This window comes from Prinia subflava (genome assembly GCF_021018805.1).
Source record: "Prinia subflava isolate CZ2003 ecotype Zambia chromosome W unlocalized genomic scaffold, Cam_Psub_1.2 scaffold_31_NEW, whole genome shotgun sequence".
Lineage (NCBI taxonomy): Eukaryota > Metazoa > Chordata > Aves > Passeriformes > Cisticolidae > Prinia > Prinia subflava.
This window is the reverse complement of record NW_026960608.1, coordinates 1246239-1266281: the sequence shown is the minus strand read 5'-3', so window position 1 is coordinate 1266281 and position 20043 is coordinate 1246239. Positions and strand designations below refer to the sequence as shown.

At 51.7% G+C, this 20043-nt stretch overlaps 1 protein-coding gene across 1 annotated transcript in view; it reads left to right on the top strand.

Annotated features, from left to right (window-relative positions):
* The window catches only part of LOC134564990 (ephrin-B1-like), a 51984-nt gene that overhangs the window by 22281 nt on the left and 9660 nt on the right, over positions 1-20043 (top strand). Inside the window, exon 2 of the mRNA XM_063424338.1 lies at positions 13315-13592. Within this exon, the coding sequence (XP_063280408.1) occupies positions 13315-13592 (278 nt within the window). The remainder of the gene's footprint in view (positions 1-13314; positions 13593-20043) is intronic.

Sequence of the window (20043 nt, the reverse complement as noted above, 5' to 3'; positions counted from 1 at the left end):
ACCTCTTGGAATACAGCAGCATGAGCACCTGGTCACTGTCTCATGGGGAGATTTGAGACTCCCGGCTGCAAACTGTGTTTGTGGGGTGCAGGGTTAAGTGGGGTGTCAGGTCCTGGGGTTAAGGAAGGAAAGGGCTCCCCCTCTCCTAAGGCCCAACTACCAGCTGTAACTTCAGCTCTTGACTCTGTTATAAATGCTCAGCCAATTTTTCAAATTAATAAAGTAATTTTATTAATTCAAGAAAATATAGAACAAAATTTAAACATACCAGCAATCAAAAGGAAAATGTCGATAGACCCGGGATCGACACTGGGTGAACGTCTGTCACAGCCTCGGTCGCACCATGACCCCCCCTCTGTTCACAAATCCCGCCCGCTTCAAAATCCCCTTATATACTCTTTATTTCGCTTAAGGCAGAACAGCCGTTTCATAAAGTAATTTCAGGGATTTTTTGCTCAGTCTCTCTCCCCGCTGAATAGCTTCTTCGGAGGAGAGATGAATACTAATTTCGGGGTTTTGGGTGGATGAATAGAGGTGTGTCTTCCTTTGATGCGTTGGCTGAGATGCGTGTCAACGTTCAATGACTGAACCATCAGTAGTCCTTGTCGCCAGAAAAGAGATGGCTCCTTCCTTAATGGTGGTACTTAACGTCATTCCCTCCACCCAGCTACACTTTTGTCAATTTCTGAAAAGCAACCTTTACAAGCCTGGGCTTGCCCGTTTCTAGGGCAAAACCCCTGCTTATAAGTTAACTGTATTTTATACTTATTTTCTTAACAAAATATAATCTAAAAACATGAATTATCTCTGGTCATCTATAACAGCTCTTAGCTTTCAGTTCTTCTTTTTTTTTTTCAACTGAGATGGAGAAGTGAGAGGTGGGAAGACGGGGAAACTTGGAAAACACTGAGGTTTGTGTCAGGTCTGGTGTGCTGAGCCCACCACCCACCCTTCCCTGGTGCTGTCAGGGTTTTGTGATGCCTGACTTGTGCTAGGCTCTGGCGTTCTGCCTCTATGTTCTCCTGCTTGAAAAGAACAGGGCATATGCCTTTATTAATATTCAGCTCATTATTAAAGTGATCAGCTCATTATTAAAGTAATTAGCACCCGATCGGAGCTTTCCAACCATCCGAAGGAGCAGGTGCTGTCCCAGTTCATCATTGCACTGCAAACAGTAGATGCTGAGTCCTTGTTCCCATAGGAACAGCTGGGAGTTCTCTCTTGTCAACCATCAGAAGGCAGAGCGGTGGCAGTCTGTCACTAGTGTGATAAGTCAGCTCTTTGCCCTCAGGGAAAAACCTTGAGAGTTTCCCACTCTCTCTCTCAGATACTTGAGCGGCCCGCTCCCATTCCATTCAGACTCTTAATAGATTATGGCAAGTCTTCGAACCAGGCCAGGGGGGTGCGTCCACTCCTTGCTCGGCCAGGGCACCACCTGGATCTTTTCACTGTGTCCAGTCTTCCATTTTGGGGTGCCTTTCATCCCCAAAGAACTCTCTCCCAGCGTGCTGTGTGTTCGTCTTATTTGCATATGCCCTCCTCAAGTAGGCAGCATGGGGGGGGGAACTAGGTGAGCTCCGATTGCATTAGGCACAGCTAGGACAATAACCTTGCTTTTAACATGCTAATGCAGGAATGCAGGACCGGCAGGATGGCTGCCCAGCCCTGCCAGGGACAGGGGGTCGCCTGTCTCTGAGGCGCCGGGGCACCGGCGCCTCCCATTGCCCCTTCCAGAGCTCTACAGAACCACGCTCGGCACTCCCCCGCTTCCCGGGGGCAGGGTCTGCGACATCAGCCACGGCTCCCGGCCGGAGGGCATGACCACCGCTTCCCGGGGAGAGGGGGCCGAGACACCAGCAGCTGCAGTGGCATCCAGCGGCCGCCAAGGCATCTCCCCAGGGCAGGGCCCCGCCTATAGCGGCGGGGGTCCGGCAGTGGATCTGTCAGGGCTGGGGGCGGCGGCAGCAGTTTTAGGAGTTCTGGAGGCATAACCCCGCCACATCTCGGGCTACGGCAGCTACACGGGCAGCCTTTGGAGCATCCACACTCACTGAGAATTCGTTCATAACACTGCTGAGGTTTTGGCACGTCTTCATTGAAGACTAGAAGCTAGGTAGTTGTAAAATAAGTCCTTTATTGCATCGTTAAATCAGTCCCATGAAGGCAAAGTTATTAGAGTCTGTAGCAGTACGCAGAAGCCTTGTAACATAAAGTTTCTAAGTCCCAAGCAGAAGCAGCAGCCACAGCAGCAGTAGAGGCCTCAGTAGTCTGTGTCCCATGAGCGTCTTATCAGTAGCAGTCGCAACAGTAGCAACAACAGCGGCATTGGTGTTTTCGTGAGTCCTGTGTGTGTGTGTTCTCCAAGTAGTATCGCCGCGAGCCTAGCCAGAAAGACATTCAGAAAGAGAGTTCTGGGTTCATCAGAGCAGCAGGGCAGAAGACCCTGCCCCTTGTTTATTTTCCTATTATATACTTCTAACAAGGTGACCATGGATTGGAGAGTGGTTATTCCCACCTCTCACCGCATTAGTCAAGGGGACTGTCACACAGTCTTGTTTGTCCCAGCATGGAATGTAAAACAATGGCTATGTTTATAGAACATAGCTGGTGTTTACATGAAAAGAGCGTGAGAAGGTACAAACTTCTACTTTATATGAAACACTCAGCTAGCTAGGAAAACTCATGGCAACAAAGTAGTGCATTTTAATTCTATTTTTAGCTAATTAGGTACTTACACGAATTTTCTATAGTCTTGCTGGGCCAATCCTAAATTAAGATTGATGTGCGAAGGCAAATGCAAATTCTTACACAAATTCTACATATATAATTCTATCTGTTCCATCTAGGAATTTTCAGCAAGGCTACATTATTTTTGTTATGACTAGAATTTAACTAACTTTGCAAAAGGCAATGTTACTTGAACTTTAAACTAGGCTTTAGGGCTTCTCTTACTGGCTAATACAGGCACTTAAAATTCTCTGTTTAAAACTAAACTTGCATTTCTACTTCATTTCTGTGTGGATTTATGTATTTTAGTTTCTCTGAAGGTTCTAATTCAATCCTCTCATTTCTGGGCACTCCTGGGCCTTTATGGATTTGGCCCAGGGGGGATTCATACTCCAACATTCTCTCTGTGGGTTTTAGGTGGTGATTTTTGGGATGGGGGTCCCAGTGCAGCATTCAGCTGCCAACCTTTGTTGGGGTAGGGATTGGGGTGCAGGTAGGAGAAAGTGAGTGCCCATTGCCACACCTCGGCCCTGCTGCCGCTGCCTAGCCTCATTGTCTCATTTCTCTCTCCATTCCTACGCCAGTTAAAGCACCGTGTTTCCATTCATGGCCCTTATGGTTTTGTTCAGTTGTCTGTCAGCTCTTGTCAAGTCCTGTCCCCTTCCCCTCCCCCATTTCCAAAAACAAAACCCCTGACAAACCCCCCTTTGAATCCCCTCTTACTTCACTCCTGGCGTGGGGCCCCATTGCCAGGGGATACCAGCGACAGCAGTGGGGAGACCGCTCTCCATGCTGCCTTTGTGGGCTGCCACCGCCCCCTGGCCCTCGGCCTCCCACTTCTGCCAGCATTAATTAGATAACTTGGCCCCTCTTGATTCCTCCGAGGGGAGATCAGGACGATCCGACTCCCGGGAGAAAATATGGCTTTTCTTCCTCTCTATTTTTTGGCCAAGCCCTTGGTTCCGTTGCTGCTGGAGGTGCTTATTGTGCTGGGAAATAACGGGTTTGGGAGGGTGGATGTGCAACGGGGGTGAGCCTGCAGGACTCTCGGTGTTCCTCATTCCCTGTCCAGACCCCAGGCAGGCATGGGCAGGAGCCCAGGGACCCCGAGCCCATGCCAGTGGCTGCAGAGAGTGCTGCATGTGGCAGCAGCAGCCTGCACCAGTGCTCTGGCCGTAATTAAATCTACTCCAAAATCCCTCAATTAGCAGCAGGTTTTGTTTCCCCCCCTCACTAGGTTTGCATTGAGATTGGGTGCAGTGTCTGAGTGCATGGAGTGTGCAGGGACCTGGGAGGATGGAGCAGCACATGGCTGCTCCTGGCAGGCCCGGCTGCTGCAAGGGCTGGGAGCCTTCCCTCTCTTCCCTCTTCTCTTCTTCCTCCTCCTTGGGGCATGAGAGTGGTCAGCAGCTGTCCCTGGAAGTGATGGACTGGCATCAGGATACATCCTGGCCAAGCCCACGACGGGACAAAGGAGAACGTCCCCCTTTTGTGGGCGCTGCCTTTCGTGGTGGTGATCTGTCATCTTCCTTGGGGCTGGTGGGTAGTCTGGCACTTGGATACTCTCCCTGGTCATGCTGTAATTATGGGGATAGCTCAAGGAGAAAGCCCTTCCTGCAGCCCTGCTGTGGCACAGGAGGACTGAGTCACTGGGGCCAGGGATCACAGAATCACAGAATCGCAGAATTACTAGGTTGTAAGAGATCAAGATCATAGAGTCCAACCCATGCCCTAACACCTCAACTAAACCATGGCACTGAGTGCCACATCCAGTCTTTTTTTTAAACACATCCAGGGATGGTGACTCCACCACCTCCCCGGGCAGGCCATTCCAGTACTTTATTACTCTCTGTGAAAAACTTCTTCCTAATATCCAACTTATATTTCCCTTGATGCAGCTTGAGACTGTGTCCTCTTGTTCTGTCAGTTGTTGCCTGGAGAAAGAGACCGACCCCCACCTGACTACAACCACCTTTCAGGAAGTTGTAGAGAGTGATAAGGTCACCTCTGAGTCTCCTGTTCTCCAGGCTAAACAACCCCAGCTCCCTCAGTCGTTCTTCATAAGGCTTGTTTTCCAAGCCCCTCACCAGCCTTGTTGCTCTCTTCTGGATGCTCTCAAGTGCCTCAATGTCCTTCTTAAACTGAGGAGCCCAGAACTGGACACAGTACTCAAGGTGCAGCCTCGCCAATACCGTGTACAAGGGAAGAATGTCACCAGCTGTGGTGGCAGCCACTGGCTGTGGGTGCTGAAGTGTGGCTGGCATCCCACAGCATCCATGTCAGCTTTCCTGAAGGCTGCTGACCTGTTGTCCCAGCATCCTAATGGCTGGAACCCTCCTCTACTCTTGACTGGTGGTAACCTTGGTGTGACTCTTCCCTAGGAGAAGGGGTCTGGACTGCAGAAGGGGAAAGCAGACCTGTCCACAAACTGCAGGTTTGCAATTGAAACCAAGATCCTGCTCCCAACTTCCTCCTTGAGAAACTCAGCAGTGGTGGGTATTTTCCTGGAAAAGTGAGCTCTCTGGTGTGCTCCCCAGATGTTGGGTGAGGGCTTGGTCTTCATAGCTGAAAAGAACAGGGCATATGCCTTTATTAATATTCAGCTCTTTATTAAAGTGATCAGTGCATCATTAAAGTCATCAGCAGGATTGCAGAGTCCAATCAGAGTTTTCCACGCTGCTGCAGCCATCCGAAGGAGCAGGTGCTGTCCCATTTCATCATTCCACTGACAACAGTAGATGTCGAGTCCTTGTTCCCCATAGGAACAGCTAGAAGTTCACTCTGGTCAACCATCAGAAGGCAGAGTGGTGAGGGGTCTGCCACTGGAGTGCAGAGTCAGCTCTTTACCCTCATGGAAAAACCTTGAGAGTTTCCCGTTGTCTGCCTGAGTCACTTCAGCTGGCTGGCTCCCATTCTATTCAGACTCCTCATAGTTTATGGTGAGTCTTCAAACCAGGCCAGGGGGTACGTCCACTCCTTGCTTGGCCAGGGCACTATCTAATTCTCCTCTGATGCATCTAGCTTCCCATCTTGGGGTGCAATTCCTCTCAAATAAAGCCCTCCCAGGATTCACAGGGTTGGTTTTATTTGCATATACAAATGCATATGCATTTGTCCTGGTCACCTCAGAGGTATCCCTGCTGAAAAAGGTAGTTACAGCCAACAATGACAGGGCCATTTAGACAGGAGCTGCTCCTTTTCACATTTTAATGAGGTAGGAGAATGGCACAGGGCAGTTCCCCTTCAGGGCAGCTTCCCTCCATCCTCAAACTTGCTTTAATATGCTAATGAGTGCTCTGCATTTTCCTCTGGGGGGATGGTGGGCTGTCTCAGATGTCTTGCTATGGGGCTAGGACAGGGATAGCCCAGCCCCCTCCAGGACCACCGCAGCAACCATGGGCAGTTTTTAATTCATTCCTAACAATAGCTACAGCAGTGACTGCAACATGTGAACAAAGCTCAAGGAGCTATAGTGAGACCTTCCCTGCATCCCACCTTCCCTGCTTCCAGGGCTGCTCAGGGTAAGCAAGGTGCTCTCTCAGCCTTCAGTGTTTGAGGCTACTTGGGGAGAGTTACAGTCCAAAGTGTTGAACTTGAGGCTTCTGTTTGCCAAACCTCTGTGTGAAGCATTGGAGTGGCCTCTTGGCCATTGCCAAAGCCATGGGAATTCCCAGAGCCATAGGTTTCCCTGTGGAGGGGTGCTGGGAGCCACACTGTGACTCAGGCTGCTGTTTGAGCATGGACAGACTACACTGCCTTGGGCATCACTCCCCTTTCTGGGCAGAGAGGGGCAGGTTGGGTTCATTTTCCCCAGTACTTGGTGTTTCTATCCCTTCTGCTCAATCCCAACCCTGGCTTGACTGGGACCTGGAGTCGGTCACAGTGCAGAGCTTTCCGGGATGTCTGTGCCAGGGGGACGCTGACTCGGGCATCTTGTAGCTTCACCTCAAAAAATGTCACCCCTGGCACCCAGGGGTGTGGGTTGGGGGAGTTACCAGCTTGTGAGGAGCCTCCCAGCTGGCAGGGAAGCAACAAAAGGGTTTTGGGGAGCAGCAGAGTTGGAAAATGGCATCCTAAAGCTGAGGGGGGGGGGGGGGGCAGGTGAGTGTTGCCATGGAGACCCGTTGTGTAAATCCATTTTGAAATGAGAAGGGCCTTTTGTCTTTGGGAGGGTTGAATGGGCCTCATTAAACCCGAGATGAGGAAAAAAAAAGGGCCTTAGAGTGTATCTGGGAAGAGGACTGGATGGGACAGTGGGACAGCCCCGGGGGGGGGAATCAGCAGAGGCTGTACCCTCTCCCAGGGATGGTGAGGAGCTGGGGGGGCTGGAAGGTGAAAATATCTCCTTGAACAGCAGAGACCAAAGGAGTGGAGTAGATATGAGCTCCTTTCAGATACCTGGAATTGCTGTCTCTGTGTGGCCACCTCAGCTCCAAAGGATAGAGCAGAAATAGAAGAGGGCTGCTGAAGGGCAAGGAAAATAATTATCCATAGATTAGCAGGGGGAAAAAAGATGGCTGGCTCTTCTAAAGGAAACTAATAATAGAGGAAACTAATAATAGAGGAAACTAATAATAGAGGAGCACATGAAAGGAGTGGGATCTGAGAGCATGGGGGTTTGCGTGCTCCTATTTACCCTCTTGTGGTGATGAGCGGCACAATGGAGGAGCGAGAAGGCAACAGATACAGAGGGAGGAACCTTTTCATTCCACTTGTAATTAACTTCCTTCCACAGAGTATCTTTGCTCCCTAGACCTGAATGGGAGTCAAATAAGAGAAAGAGGCTGTGCCTCCGTGTACTGGCACCCCTTTGGGGAAGGGCTGTGGATGTTGGTGGTGTGCTGGGATCATGTGGGCCTTTTGGATTAGGGTGTAATTCCTCTGGTTTGATTGTCTTCGACTCTGGAGAGGTGAAGTAAGGTAGGTGGGGGCTGCACTGTCTCACTGATACCTCCTGGTGTCAGCAGGAGAACCTCTCCCTGTGACAAGGGGTGTCTGATTTTCTCAGCTCAAGCTCCCTGAGGACCATGTGGTTGTCCCTGTCTGGTAATTCTGTTTGACCTGTGACGTCCCACTTCACCTAAGCTAGGTTCCAGATTTTACTACTGACCTCTCAATTCTCTTCCTTGGTGAAAATACAGATTTTTGGCAAGGGTAGAGGTGGCTGGGTGTCACCAAGGGAGCTTTGGACGAGCTGTGCCGGGACCCTACAATGGCAGGAGTGTGATGTGGCTCTGTGACATTGGGGTCTGGAAAACAGCTCTGGGCACAGAACTGATTCTTCTGGCTGGTGGCAGAGAGTCCACAGTGCCTGGGCATGGCTGCTGTGTCCTAGGGAAGCTTGGACGAGTGAGGTAGAGAGGGCAGGACTGGATCTGTGTGTGGCTGGGCACCAGCAAATGGCAGGGTTCAGGAGTGTTTTTCAGGATCCCACAGCCAGTTTGAACATGGAGCTTTTGCTTTTTTACTGGATCTGGCCCTTTCCCATCCCTTCCTTGAGGAGATTCCCAGTGGGTGGGTTCTGTGATCCGTCTGGAAGGACTCACATGCTCTGTTGGTGTGGAGAGCTGGGCCCATGGGGGCTTCAGCTGCCCAGACACCAGGAAAACCTCCCAGCTCCTGCAGGTCTCTCTCTGCCAGGCATTGTCAGCCTTCCCTGCCAGACGTACACGTCCTCCATGTAAGATCCAGTTATTTCTGGATTTCTTTGAAGCAAACAGCATTTAGCATATGTCATCTTATATGTATGTCAGCATCAGCTTCAGAACATCTTCTCCAAGGAGAAGGTTCTTGGGAAATGTTGTTCTGTTTTTGCCAAGCCTGAAATCAGGTTAGGAGCATCGTATGCCATGGACGTGGGGAAAGGTGATGCTGCCCCGGAGATTCTGTGGTTGACGTGGTGCAAGGAATGCCTGGATCCAGGGGGAAAGCAGTTGGAAAATGTGTCAACCCATTCTCTTAAAAATTTGTATTTTTAAGCCATTTTTTGGTCTTCCCTAACAAAGACCTGAAGGACTGTTGGATTTTAAGGTTCCAGATGACTTGTCTGCAGGACACTTGTGTCTGCAGGATTGCTGGGAATGTGTTGGCTCATCCATATCTATCCATGCGTGCCCACATGGAGGAGAGGTGCCTGCATGGGAGGGGGGTATGGAGGAGTGGGGTATCACTCCCAGTATAACTCCTGATCTTGCTTTGGCCAAACTTGTTCAGTTTTCCTCCTTAGCTTTCATTCTTCCTCCTCTCCCAGCAAACCCTCTCTGGATTGCCTCTGACACTGGGCCCTGGCTGAGTCCATGACTCTTCCAGCAGGTCTCACCTGTAGTCCCTGGTCACTCCATCAGATGCTGCGTTTTGGACCCCCAAGGGGAAGTGAGGGGTGCTCTGCAAGGGATTGGAGGCCCCACGAGCAGCCCCCCAACTCAGGGCATGGGAGAGGCTGCACTTTAATCCCATCTCCCTGCTCTGGCATCCCAGCATCCTCCTGCCAACAGAGCTCCCGTTATTTACCCAACTCAGAGGAATTGGTTTACAAAGCTCACAAATCCCCTTTTCACCTTTTCCTTCAGAAAACACCTCCCGAAACAATGAGGACACTGGATGCTGCCACTTGGTCGCTCCCAAGGAACCTGCGGGGCTGGGAGCTGGGGGCCTGGAGTCGTGCTGGGGATGGGGATGCCTGGCTGGGATGGCCGGGATGGTCCCTTGGTATCGCCACGAGCCTAGCCAGAAGGACACTCGGAGGCAGGGATCTGAGTTCATCAGTGCAGCAGGGCAGAAGACCCTGCCCTTTGTTTATTTTTCTTATATACTAACAAGGTGACTATGGATTGGACTGTTAACAGTCCCACCTCTCGACACACTGGTCAAGGGGACTGTCACACAGTCTTGTTTGTCCCAGCATGGAATGTGAAAACAATGGCTATGTTTATAGAACATAGCTGGTGTTTACATGAAAAGAGCGTGAGAAGGTACAAACTTCTACTTTATATGAAATGCTCAGCTAGCTAGGAGACTCTCATGGCAACACCTTGGCTCTGCAGGTGGGCAGCCATGGGTGCCACCCTAAAATCACTTCAGGAGCTTTAAGGGATGAAGCTGCCAGCCCTCTCCACCTGCTCAGCTGGCAAAAAAATACTTGTTTTAAGCTTTAATGGCTATTGTTAATCATTCCCACCCTCTTGGACACCAGGAGAAAGGATGCTGGGATGTTACGTGTGAACTGATGATGGTGCCAATCACAGGATCCCAGAATGGTTTGGGTTGGAAGGGACCTTAAAGTTCATCCAGTTCCACCCCCTGCCATGGACAGGGACACCTTCCACTATCACAGGTTGCTCCATGCCCCATCCAACCTGCCTTGGACACTTCAGGGATGGGGCAAGAATAAAGATGGAGCCATTATCCTCCTCTTCCTGCATGGTGGGCAAGGTAGAAGAGAGATTCTTAATGCTAAGAGTTGTTTCAGCCTTAAGGTTCAGCTAAGTTTTAGTTTTTCTCTTTTTTTTTTTCCCCTTCCCACCTTAAAACAGGGAAATCAAGCTGTATTTTCCAGAGGAACAGCAGATTCCCCCTCCCCTCCCTGAAATTACAACGACTGCTCTAAGGGCATGATGAATTTCCCTACTAATTTAAGAGTTGCTCTGTTCACTCCTCCGGGTTAAGACAAATCTGAAGACATCCTTGTGAAGACAAGTCAGAGTGTAATTCCTTTTTGTCTTCAACCATCCCTTGGAACTAAAATTCCTCATCTCCAGAACTGGCTGAAATTCTGCGTTAAGGCAACATGTGACAATTTTTGGATTTTTTTCCTCTCCTTTTCTTGCAATAAATGTTGCTTTTTACTGTGTATTTTAAAAGAGAATTTCCTGGAGAACCAGCCTCTGGCATGGTGGAAGCTGTTGTTGATCTTCCCTAGGATGATCATCACAAGCTGCTCTTGTGACAAAGCAGAATTTTGGGGAGAAATAAAGGTCTCTGTGTGTGGTGAAAAGCTGGAAGAGCTGTGCGAGGGGTTTGAGGCACATGCCTCAGGTTTATCTCCTCTCCTGTGCTGCCCAGGCTGTCATCTGGAAACAGCCCTGCTGTTGGAAAAGAGAGAAAATGGAGGAGAAAAAAAACAGGAAAATTGGAGGACAAAGGGAAAACAGTCTGTGTGCAGGTGGGAATGCGGCTGGTGGGGAACAGTGGTTGGAGGGAGCCACGCAAAAGCTCCATGCACAGGGAAGTGGCTCTGTCTTGCTCCATGTTTGCGTGGATCTGGAAGATGTTCCTGGGCTAATTCCCAGACAGCAGCTGTGTGCTTCTGGAGCCGAGACTGAACGTTCGTGGAAGGGATTTGCCTCCTTGTTTTATCCTTACTTAAACCAAAGGTAGGCCTTGGTCCTGAAGTTCCTGAGATGAAGAGGTGCCAGCAGGATATGGTGCTGGGAGGTTCTCAGCTCCCTCAGTTGCTTCATGGCCCCTCCCCTGCTTACAAATCTGTTTGGCCTGATCCCAACAGGCTGATGGCCCAGGGACCAGTTGGTTTGCAGGTGTTGGCCAATGTTTTGGCCACAGAGGTGTGATAGGTCCTCCTGGTATGGAGATGAGGGTAGATAGGAGTCTTTTCCTCCTGCTCCAGCAGTGCAAGACATCTGCTTGACTTGTTTGTGGCTTCCTGTTTGGCATCTTCTGGGCAGGAGGGAACTGGCAGGAGCTAGGGGAGGGAGCTTGAGTCACTCCAGAGCCCTGTGCCAGGAAGCCTCTGACTCAGCCCAACCATGGAGAAAGGAGTGTGTGATCCAGCTGCCTCTCAGGGTGGGAACCCGTGCAAGTGTTCATTTGCGCTGTGTGTCTGTGGTTGGGCAGGGAGGGAGGGACAGGAGCTGCTCCTGCTTCCTGCTCCTGCTCTGGCCTTGCGTCAGGGCTCCGGCCGTGGGTGGGGAAGCCTTTATCGCTCCCAAGTCTTTGGAAGTGAGTGCTGGCCACCAGCCAGGTGACCTGCTTGGTAGTGTGAAGCAAAGCATGGCTCACCTGCCAGCAGTGCCGGGATGGAGGCGGGCTCTGCATCCCACTTGTGTCCCTAAAGACCCTCCAGGGGCCAGGTTTCCCACTCTCCTGGTTACCTTGTGCCTGAATCATGACTTGTACAAAACTCCCTGCCACATGATGCTGTGCCAGTGGTGCTGGAGTCAGGATGATCCCAATTGCCCCACTGTACTGCTTTGGGTTCTACTGGAGTTGATGTGGTGGAGCGGAAGCCAGACAGGGAGGATGGACCCATAACCCTTCTAAATCCAGCTCCGTGATGAGGCTGTGCTTGCCATCCCTGTGCCATGCCCTGGGTGCCTGGGATGCCCCTCTGACCCAGCAAGCTGCAGGTGAGGTGCAGATGATGTCTGTGTCTGCCCTGCTGCTACAGCTGGCACCGAGCTCCAGAGCCTGTGCCAAGGGCACTGGGAGTGCATGGGCTCTGGCTGCGCCTGCCTCCTCCCAGCTCAGCCTGTGGATCTGCTTGGCTCCTGCAGCCAAAGGCTGGTACTGGTTCCAGCTCTGTTGCTTCTTGCTAAGACTTGCATGGAGCCATGGAGCAGGTTGGTCTTGTGTGTTTGATCTTCCTTCCATGGAGCCTGGAGCTCCAGCTGGAGCAGCTGGCTGAGGGAGAAGGTATCCCAGCCCCCATCCAATCTCTGGGGTGGGCTGGGGCAGGGATGGGCTGTGTCCAACAGTGGAAGGGGAAGTATGGCTGTGCAGCCTTGGCAAAGCGCTTGCTTTGCGTTTTGCTGTGCCCAGATTACCTGAGGGAGTTGCAGCAGAGAGAACTCTGCAGGAAAATCCATTCCCACCTTATCTCCCATCAGGAATGCATTTAGTTGCCTACATCAAAGTCGATGATCTGCTGCTTCCCTCCTTGCTGCCTTAATTCTCTCCTTCACACTGAAAAAACCTAATCAGTGCCTTGCCCCACCATAACAAGATCTGAATGTTAATTATCAGCATCTTACCCTTCTACCCTCCCCAATGCCCTGCCTCCAGCCCTGAATAGCTTTCCTCCCTCCTTGCTCCTCTCCATCCGGTTCTCCTACACTTCTGGGCACGCTGTTGAGCCTGGCTCAGTAGAAGTTGTCCTGCAGGATGCTTCCTTCCATTCCATTTAAGGACAGGAATTCCTCAGGGAGCTGGGACATGGACGGGATCCCTCCCTGTGCCCCATTATCAGGACTTCTCCCTATGCCTAATTATTGCCTGTCCCTGCAGGAAGCTCCTTGCCTGGCCATTGGGCAGAGCTGCGACATCTCCCAACCCTTTGTGAGAAGACTCATACCCGGTTGGATGGCAGGCTTGGTGCCGGGAAGAGTGCCCGCCCTCATCATGGCTGACGAGCGGGACTGACCCAAGCCAGCCCTGGTTTTGTCAGCAGGAGCCTGTGTGCACAGGCTGGGATGGTGAGGGAAGAGGAGAACTTGGTTTTGGTGTCAAAACCCATCTTACAGAGGGGGAGCATCTGAGCAGAAGCACAAAATAAATGGTGTCAGAGTGGGGTGGGCCAGGCTGGTGTGGCCTCTGCTCCAGCATATGGTAACCTCTTACCCTCCTCTCTTCCAGGTTCATGACTGGGAAGGGGCTGGTCATCTACCCAGAGATTGGGGATAAACTGGACATTATCTGCCCCAAGGCAGAGCTGTCCAAGCCTTATGAGTACTACAAGCTGTACCTGGTGAGGAAGGAGCAGGCAGATGCCTGCAGCACTGTCATGGACCCCAACGTGCTGGTGACGTGCAACCGGCCCGAGCAGGAGATCCGCTTCACCATCAAGTTCCAGGAGTTCAGCCCCAACTACATGGGCCTGGAATTCAAGCAGCAGCAGGATTACTTCATCACATGTGAGTTGCCCTCCTCTTCCTCGCTGCCAGCCCTGGCTCGGGAGGCCTCGGGTGCCTGGAGAGTGTCATCAGGCACTTGTGTGTGACTTTGGTGGTACAGAGAGCTGACACGGATGGAAAATATGTCCCACTGGCTGGGAGCAGGGGGAGGAATGTATCATTGGCCAAGTGGGTCACCAATTCCTATCTGTATGTTTTGCTGTGTCCCCTGCCCTGCTCATGGCTGGGAGCAGGAGCACATCCCCATCTGGGGTCAGCCCTGGAGCGCTGTCATGCCTGGAGCCTATTTTTTGCTGCCATCTTTGCTGGAAGTGTTGCAGGGTTTTGCTTTGGGGCTGGGGAGAAAGAGGAATGGTGATGCTTGTCCTTATTCCTGGGTGTTGCCTCCAAGAGCAGCCCCAGCACGGGGAAGTGCTGGTGGTGTCCAGTGTGTGATGAGATATGATTGAAGTGGCTGAAAAATTCTGCACACTGGCTTGTTCTGTTTGTGTCTTGGTGCATCAGGGCATTTTATGGAGGGGACAGAGAAGGAATTTTCTCAGAGCCTGTGGTCTGTGCATGCAGGGGATTGCTGCACAGAAATGTATCTGCTTGTGCCTGCTCTAGTGTGGATGGAGGAGGAACTCAGCTGTGTCTGAGCAGTGCTGCCAGCTCTCTCTTTCTCCCCTCCCCTCCTCAGTCTGGCTGTTCCTGCCTGGCTGGGTGCGCTGCAAAAGGGCACGGTGGCCACGGCTCAGCTCCCCTCACTGTGTGCTGTGGGCTCTGCAGCAAGCAGCCGGCACAGGGGTCACTGCCTATGTAGGAGTGAGCGCCCGACCGTGGGAGCGCTGTGTTCCCAGCTGGAAACAAGGTATTTTTAGCCAGGAATCTTTGGGAGGGGGTGTCAAGGCTGTGGTGGGCAGTGGAGAAGGGAGGGCTGTGCTGTAGCGTGGTGCTGTGTTGAGGCTGCTGGTCTCGATGTCCCCAGCGAGCTATTGGAATCTTGCTGCAGAATAATTTGGAATAAATTTGATGCAGGGGAAGCAGCCGGGCCTAGCTCTGGCAGGTCAGCCTTGAGCCCTGATCACTTCTGTCATGGCAAATTTTGCCAGGTGGTGACAGGGACTCGTGGGGGGCTCTGTGTCCTGTGTGGCCATGGAGATGCCAAAGTGGCTCCTGGATGGTCAGCCAGGGAACTTTCCCTAACAGCAGGGGTGACAGCAGGGATGACCTGGCGCCACAACCTGCAGAGCCAGCTTTGCTCAGCGCTGGCAGTGACCACGGGTTCTGTAGGGCTGAGTCACTGTGGCAGAGCCAGGCTCTTCCAGAGCAATAGTCACTGTCACTGTCCAGACATGGGGATACATGTCACTTGAGGGGCACCAGCTTTGAAGCCATTGGGGGCAGGACACCCTGGTTCCAGCCCAGATGCCCCAGATGGGCTGAGGATGCCAAAAGCCCTGGCACAACTCCCATGTAGGCTCCCATCTCCCTTACCACAGCTGGCACCAGCCTGGTGGCTCTGGGACCCCAAAGTTCAGCCCTTCTGCTGTCCTTCAGCTGATGGAAAGCTTGACTGAATACAAGCTTTGCCTGCAGTGGGCAAAAATTTGGAAGAGAGGCTAAAGTGCTGAACTTGGGTCAGGCAAACATCTTGAAGCACTCGGTCAGTGGCTCCGCTGTGTTCAGGTGTCAAGTTCAAGCACTGGCATGGTCTTCAAGCTAATGAGGGCTGAAATTGGGGTCCTCTGAGCTACAGCCCATGGGACTCTCAGGCTGCAAAGAGCCCTCAAAGACAAATAGGTTCCCCTAAACAAGCTCAGGAGGCGAACAAAGCACCGAGAAGAAGAAATATGGGATCCCTCTTATGGTAACTAAGTCCATCAGGAAGGTGGAGGCCGAAGGATCTTCCAGCCTCTGAATTAACCAAATTTCATGGAGCTGTTTTGCATTTCACATGAAAACTGAAGTGAAAATCAACCTCCCAGAGCTTTGGGAGGTGCTTTCACAAGCAGCTGCCGGTGCATTGCCAACTCCAAACGTGGCTCCCGTGAGGCCCCCGTGGCTTTGAGCAGATGCCAGCTCCCCTCCAAGGCTGCCAGCACACCTGGGTCACTGCAGGTGACCGGCTCTGGCTTGCTGCGGATATGACAGGACACGCAGCCAGGATTTTGCAAAGACTGCGTAGCCCAGCTTGGGAAATCCCATCTGTGCATCCCGTCGGATGTTGGGCTGAGCCTTTTAAGCTCATTTTTTAATATTAAATCCTATTTATCCTCTTGTTCCCAGTTTCAGGCTGTATAGGGATGCAGTGAGCAGGGTGCTTGGGCCATCCCTGTGGGATGCCCCACCTCTCCTCAGGGGGCTGGCAGTGCCCTCTGCCCCTGCCTTGGACCGTTTCTGACTTTAATTTCTCTTGACTCCTCCAAGCTTTGATGCGAAACCCCTGAGAGCTGGGAGCTGCCAGCTGAACTTTGGCCCCTGGATGGGCTGAGGATGCTCCTGTGATCTGGCCGTACACTCTGCTGAGCAGCCTCAGGAGTTTTTTCTGCCAAGAAATAAAATAGCCAAAAAACACCAAAGTCAAGTCTCCTGAGCAGACCACCCACGTCTTCCCCCCCCCCCCCCCAATTTTTCTCCCCTCCCTTTCCCCAAGCTTTGCCTGGACACACAAAAGGGTTTTTTTCTCCCTTTTCATTTCTAAGCCGGGGAAGCAACGCTGGAGCCAAGGGGAAGAGGGCGTGTGCTGCTTATCCCCCACCTTCCCCAACGGCTGGAAAACCTCCTCACCAGAGCCAGGGGGCTTCTCAGGGTCCCTCCTATTCAGGACTGCTCCTTGCCATTGCTTTGGATATGCCGAGCCTTGTTTAGAGACACTTTTATCATGGAGGTACATGGCACCAACCTTCGGTTTAGCAATGAAAAGGCTTTTGAAAGCTGCTGTTTCCCTGTCCCTGTCCTCTCCAGAGACTCACACCAATCCCCTCCACATCAGTTCCAGGCTCTCCTTATAGCATCTTTGCTCCTGGGGGTGGATAAGGAAAGGTGATGCTTATTCCTAAGGCTTTCCATAAAGAACAAGATGCAGCAGTGTCTGCCTGCAGGTCTACACTGGAGACAAAGGCTGGGGGGGCATGTGGAACTTGAGCAGGACATGGGCACCATCCCCTGGATGAAGTGGTGAGAGGGTGAAGGAGTTGGTGTCTTGGGTTGAAAAATGTAACCAAAAATGTGTATTCTGTTTTCATCTGTTGAAACCGGTTGGGAGATGTTCTTTATCTCTTGTAACTCTAGGGGGGGAAGAGGGCGGATGCCTTCTGTTAATGGGACAACTGATAACACCAGATAAGGCAATGCCTTCTTATCTTTTCCTCCACCCATCCTCCTAGGAGGGACATCACCTGTGAATGGGCCATTTAAGGCCTCTCGAATGACTGATAACATTACTTCATTCCAGTGTGAGATGCTCCACCCAGTGGGGAGGAGTCAACCATTCCCTACCCAGATAAAATGGGGACACAGGGACCCCAGATCACTCCTCTTTTCCACGGGATTCTCAGAGGAAGACTGGACTCATCTCACTGCCACTACAGGATCATCTCTACTCCAACAGAACCACATCTGTCGCTCCAGGAGGACTTATTTGGACTGCTTCCAACACCCTGGTTGACAGGGTGCCAGGTAGTATTCCTGACTCCGTCAGGGTTTTCTAGGACTTTTTGTTTGCTTGCTTGGTTTTTTGGGTTTGTTTGTTTGTTTGTTTTTTATTACTGCATTTGCATTTTTATTATTCCTAGTAAAGAACTGTTACTCCTATTCCCATATTTTTGCCTGAAAGCTCCTAATTGCAAAATTGTAATAATTTGGAGGGAGGAGGTTTTACATTCTCCACTCCAAGGGAGACTCCAGTTTCCCCTGACAGATACCTGTCTTTCCAAACCTAGATAGTTGGGAATTTGGGAATTGTGTGTTTTATATCATGATGTGCTGTGGTTTCTTCCATCCCTTCGTCTCCCGGGTGTTTCCCTGCTTGCCTTTGGTGCCTTGGTGGGATTCCCTGTCCCCAGTGTCCTGTCCCCTCCCTATAAAATATTTCCCACTGGAATAGCCTCTCCCCTGCCTGGTGCCTGCACTCCCAGGATATCGTGGGCAGCTCCAGCCCCACCACGGCTTATCCAGCCCTGCAGGTTCAGCTCCTTCCACTTCCCCTCCTAATTCACTCCAACTCCTAATTACGTTTGCTGCTCGTCTTTGAACTTGCTCCAGTTTTACTATCTCTAGTAATGAGGTGCCTGGATAGAGATCCATTAATCCTCGTGTCCTGGCAGTAGGGTGATGTGAGGAGGAGCTCCCAGAGTGGCTCCCTGCTATCCCAGAGTTCTGGATCAGAGAATCAAAGAATAGTTTGTGTTAGAAGGAACTGTTAAATGTCACCTAGTCAATCTCTGGAATGTCCCATCCCTGGAAGTGTTCAAGGCTAGATTGGATGGGGCTTAGAGCAACCTGGTTTAGTGGAAGGTGTCCCTGCCCATAGCAGGGGATGATCTGTATGGACTCCCATAGTTCCCAGTTCCTTCTCTGGTTTTGGGGGCTGGTGGTGGTCCTAGCGGCCCCTTCTGTGTTCAGTGGGATGTGGAGACCCCAGACAAACCCTGCTCAGCCTTGGGGTGCACTCCAGGCAGCTGTTAGCAGATGTGGTGGTGCCGAGGTGTTCTTCCTCAGTGTCCGACCTGTCCCATGAGCCTCTTTAAAGCACAGAGCCTGTGTTTGATGACAGTGCTGAAGGAAAAGCAAGGACCTAGTAGATGTTTCCTCATAAATCTGAGGTGTTTGCTGTTTATTGTGAGTCCTTAAGCCCTTCAATCCATTTTTGATGTAATAACGTCCATAATCCAATCCAACGCTTTTTGGCAGCAGGATGCAGTGAGAGCAGATCTATTACCCTGAGTGTTCTGTTAAAGCCCTTGTCTTGTGTTTCTGTTTTTAGATGCAATTAGTCTTAACCTGGCAAGGGTTATTTGTTGTAAACCATCACTGCCACTGTGATGCAGCTTCGTCCCTGGGCCACGCTCCATCAGCGTTTTCCTGCAGCTCAGCGTGAGGAAGGGGGTCACCTATACCCTGCCAGCTGCCAGAATCATCCTTCCTCCTTGGGAGCTTTTTTGGGACATGTTAGCATACTCGCTTTTCTGGCTGTGCTCCTCCAGTTTCTGTTGGTTTGGGAAGCCTTCAGCCCATGCCAGTGTGTGTGTGCGGAGCCGCTCATGCTCCTTCCTGCATTCCTTGGGATTTGATAATTCCCTCAGTAGTTCCTTGGGCTGGGTGCTATGCCAGGGGGGGTTTGTCAGCCCGCCAGCTCTTTGCTGATGCCATTTGAATGTGGCCACTTTCATGTGCTCCTCATCCTCCTTCCCACAACTTGTTTGGTGGAGAGGAGTTGAAAGTCCAAGGGCTGTTTGATGCCATGATGGGAGCTGTGAACTTCTGCTGATAAAAGTCCAATTAAGCAGCTTCCTCATTCTTCACCCAAATGGGCCTGGCTTGCAACACACCCAGACCAAGCAGAGCCAGCCTGGTGGCATCCATCTGGTTTTGGGGCTTTGCTCCTCCATCCCCATCCCGCTGGGAGCCGCTGGCAGAAGATGGTGATGCCATGTGAGAGCCGGTGGCTGGACACAACTGACTCTAATGGTGTCCTGCTCCCAACTTCAAAGCCTGGGCCCTGGCCATGTCAAACCTAAATAATGGCCCTTAGACAACACATGGTTCCTTGTCTTGTAGGCTTGTCTAAAGAGTGTGACCACAGTAAATGTGATTTTGTTGAGCCCTGTCCCTTAAGCCTCTGCCTGTTTTCTCTTCTCCTCCTCCCTCCTGACCTTTTCATCTCAGCACTGTCCCTGGACAGCCCCTGGCAGCTGATCTCATGGCTCAGCCTTTCACGGCCCTAATACAGATGAAAAGCCTCCTCAGAAAGGGCCAGTGTCCCATGCCTTGCTGGGAGGTAAATACCCTGTGCTTTGATGTGCTCTGGGGCCAGGGGGGCCCCGCCTGCCACGAATCCTTGCCCAGGGGGCCCTGCCTGCCATAACTACCCACCAGGGGTCCCCATGCCTGCTCAACTCCCTGGCTGCTGGGCAGCCCAGCTCTGCCTGTGGCCCTGGCACAGCAAAGGGCTCTGGAGCTGGGCACTGGGTGCTGTCTGCCAGGGAAATCAGGCTGGCTCCATCCCAGTATGCTCTTCCCCAGGAGAAATGATTTCCAAGAGCATCCGTAGCATTGTCACGACCCATGAGGAGAAAACAAAACATGTTTAACTCCTCAGTGCTCCTGAACACTGAGATGACAGTAGAGATGGCGTGCAGGGGTGATGGCAGTGAAGAGGTGACATCTTTCCCTGCATCACCTGCCTGATTCTGCTCTGCCCCTCTGTTCCTGGGACACTGATAATCTGCCTGTCCCCCCCAAAAGGGCT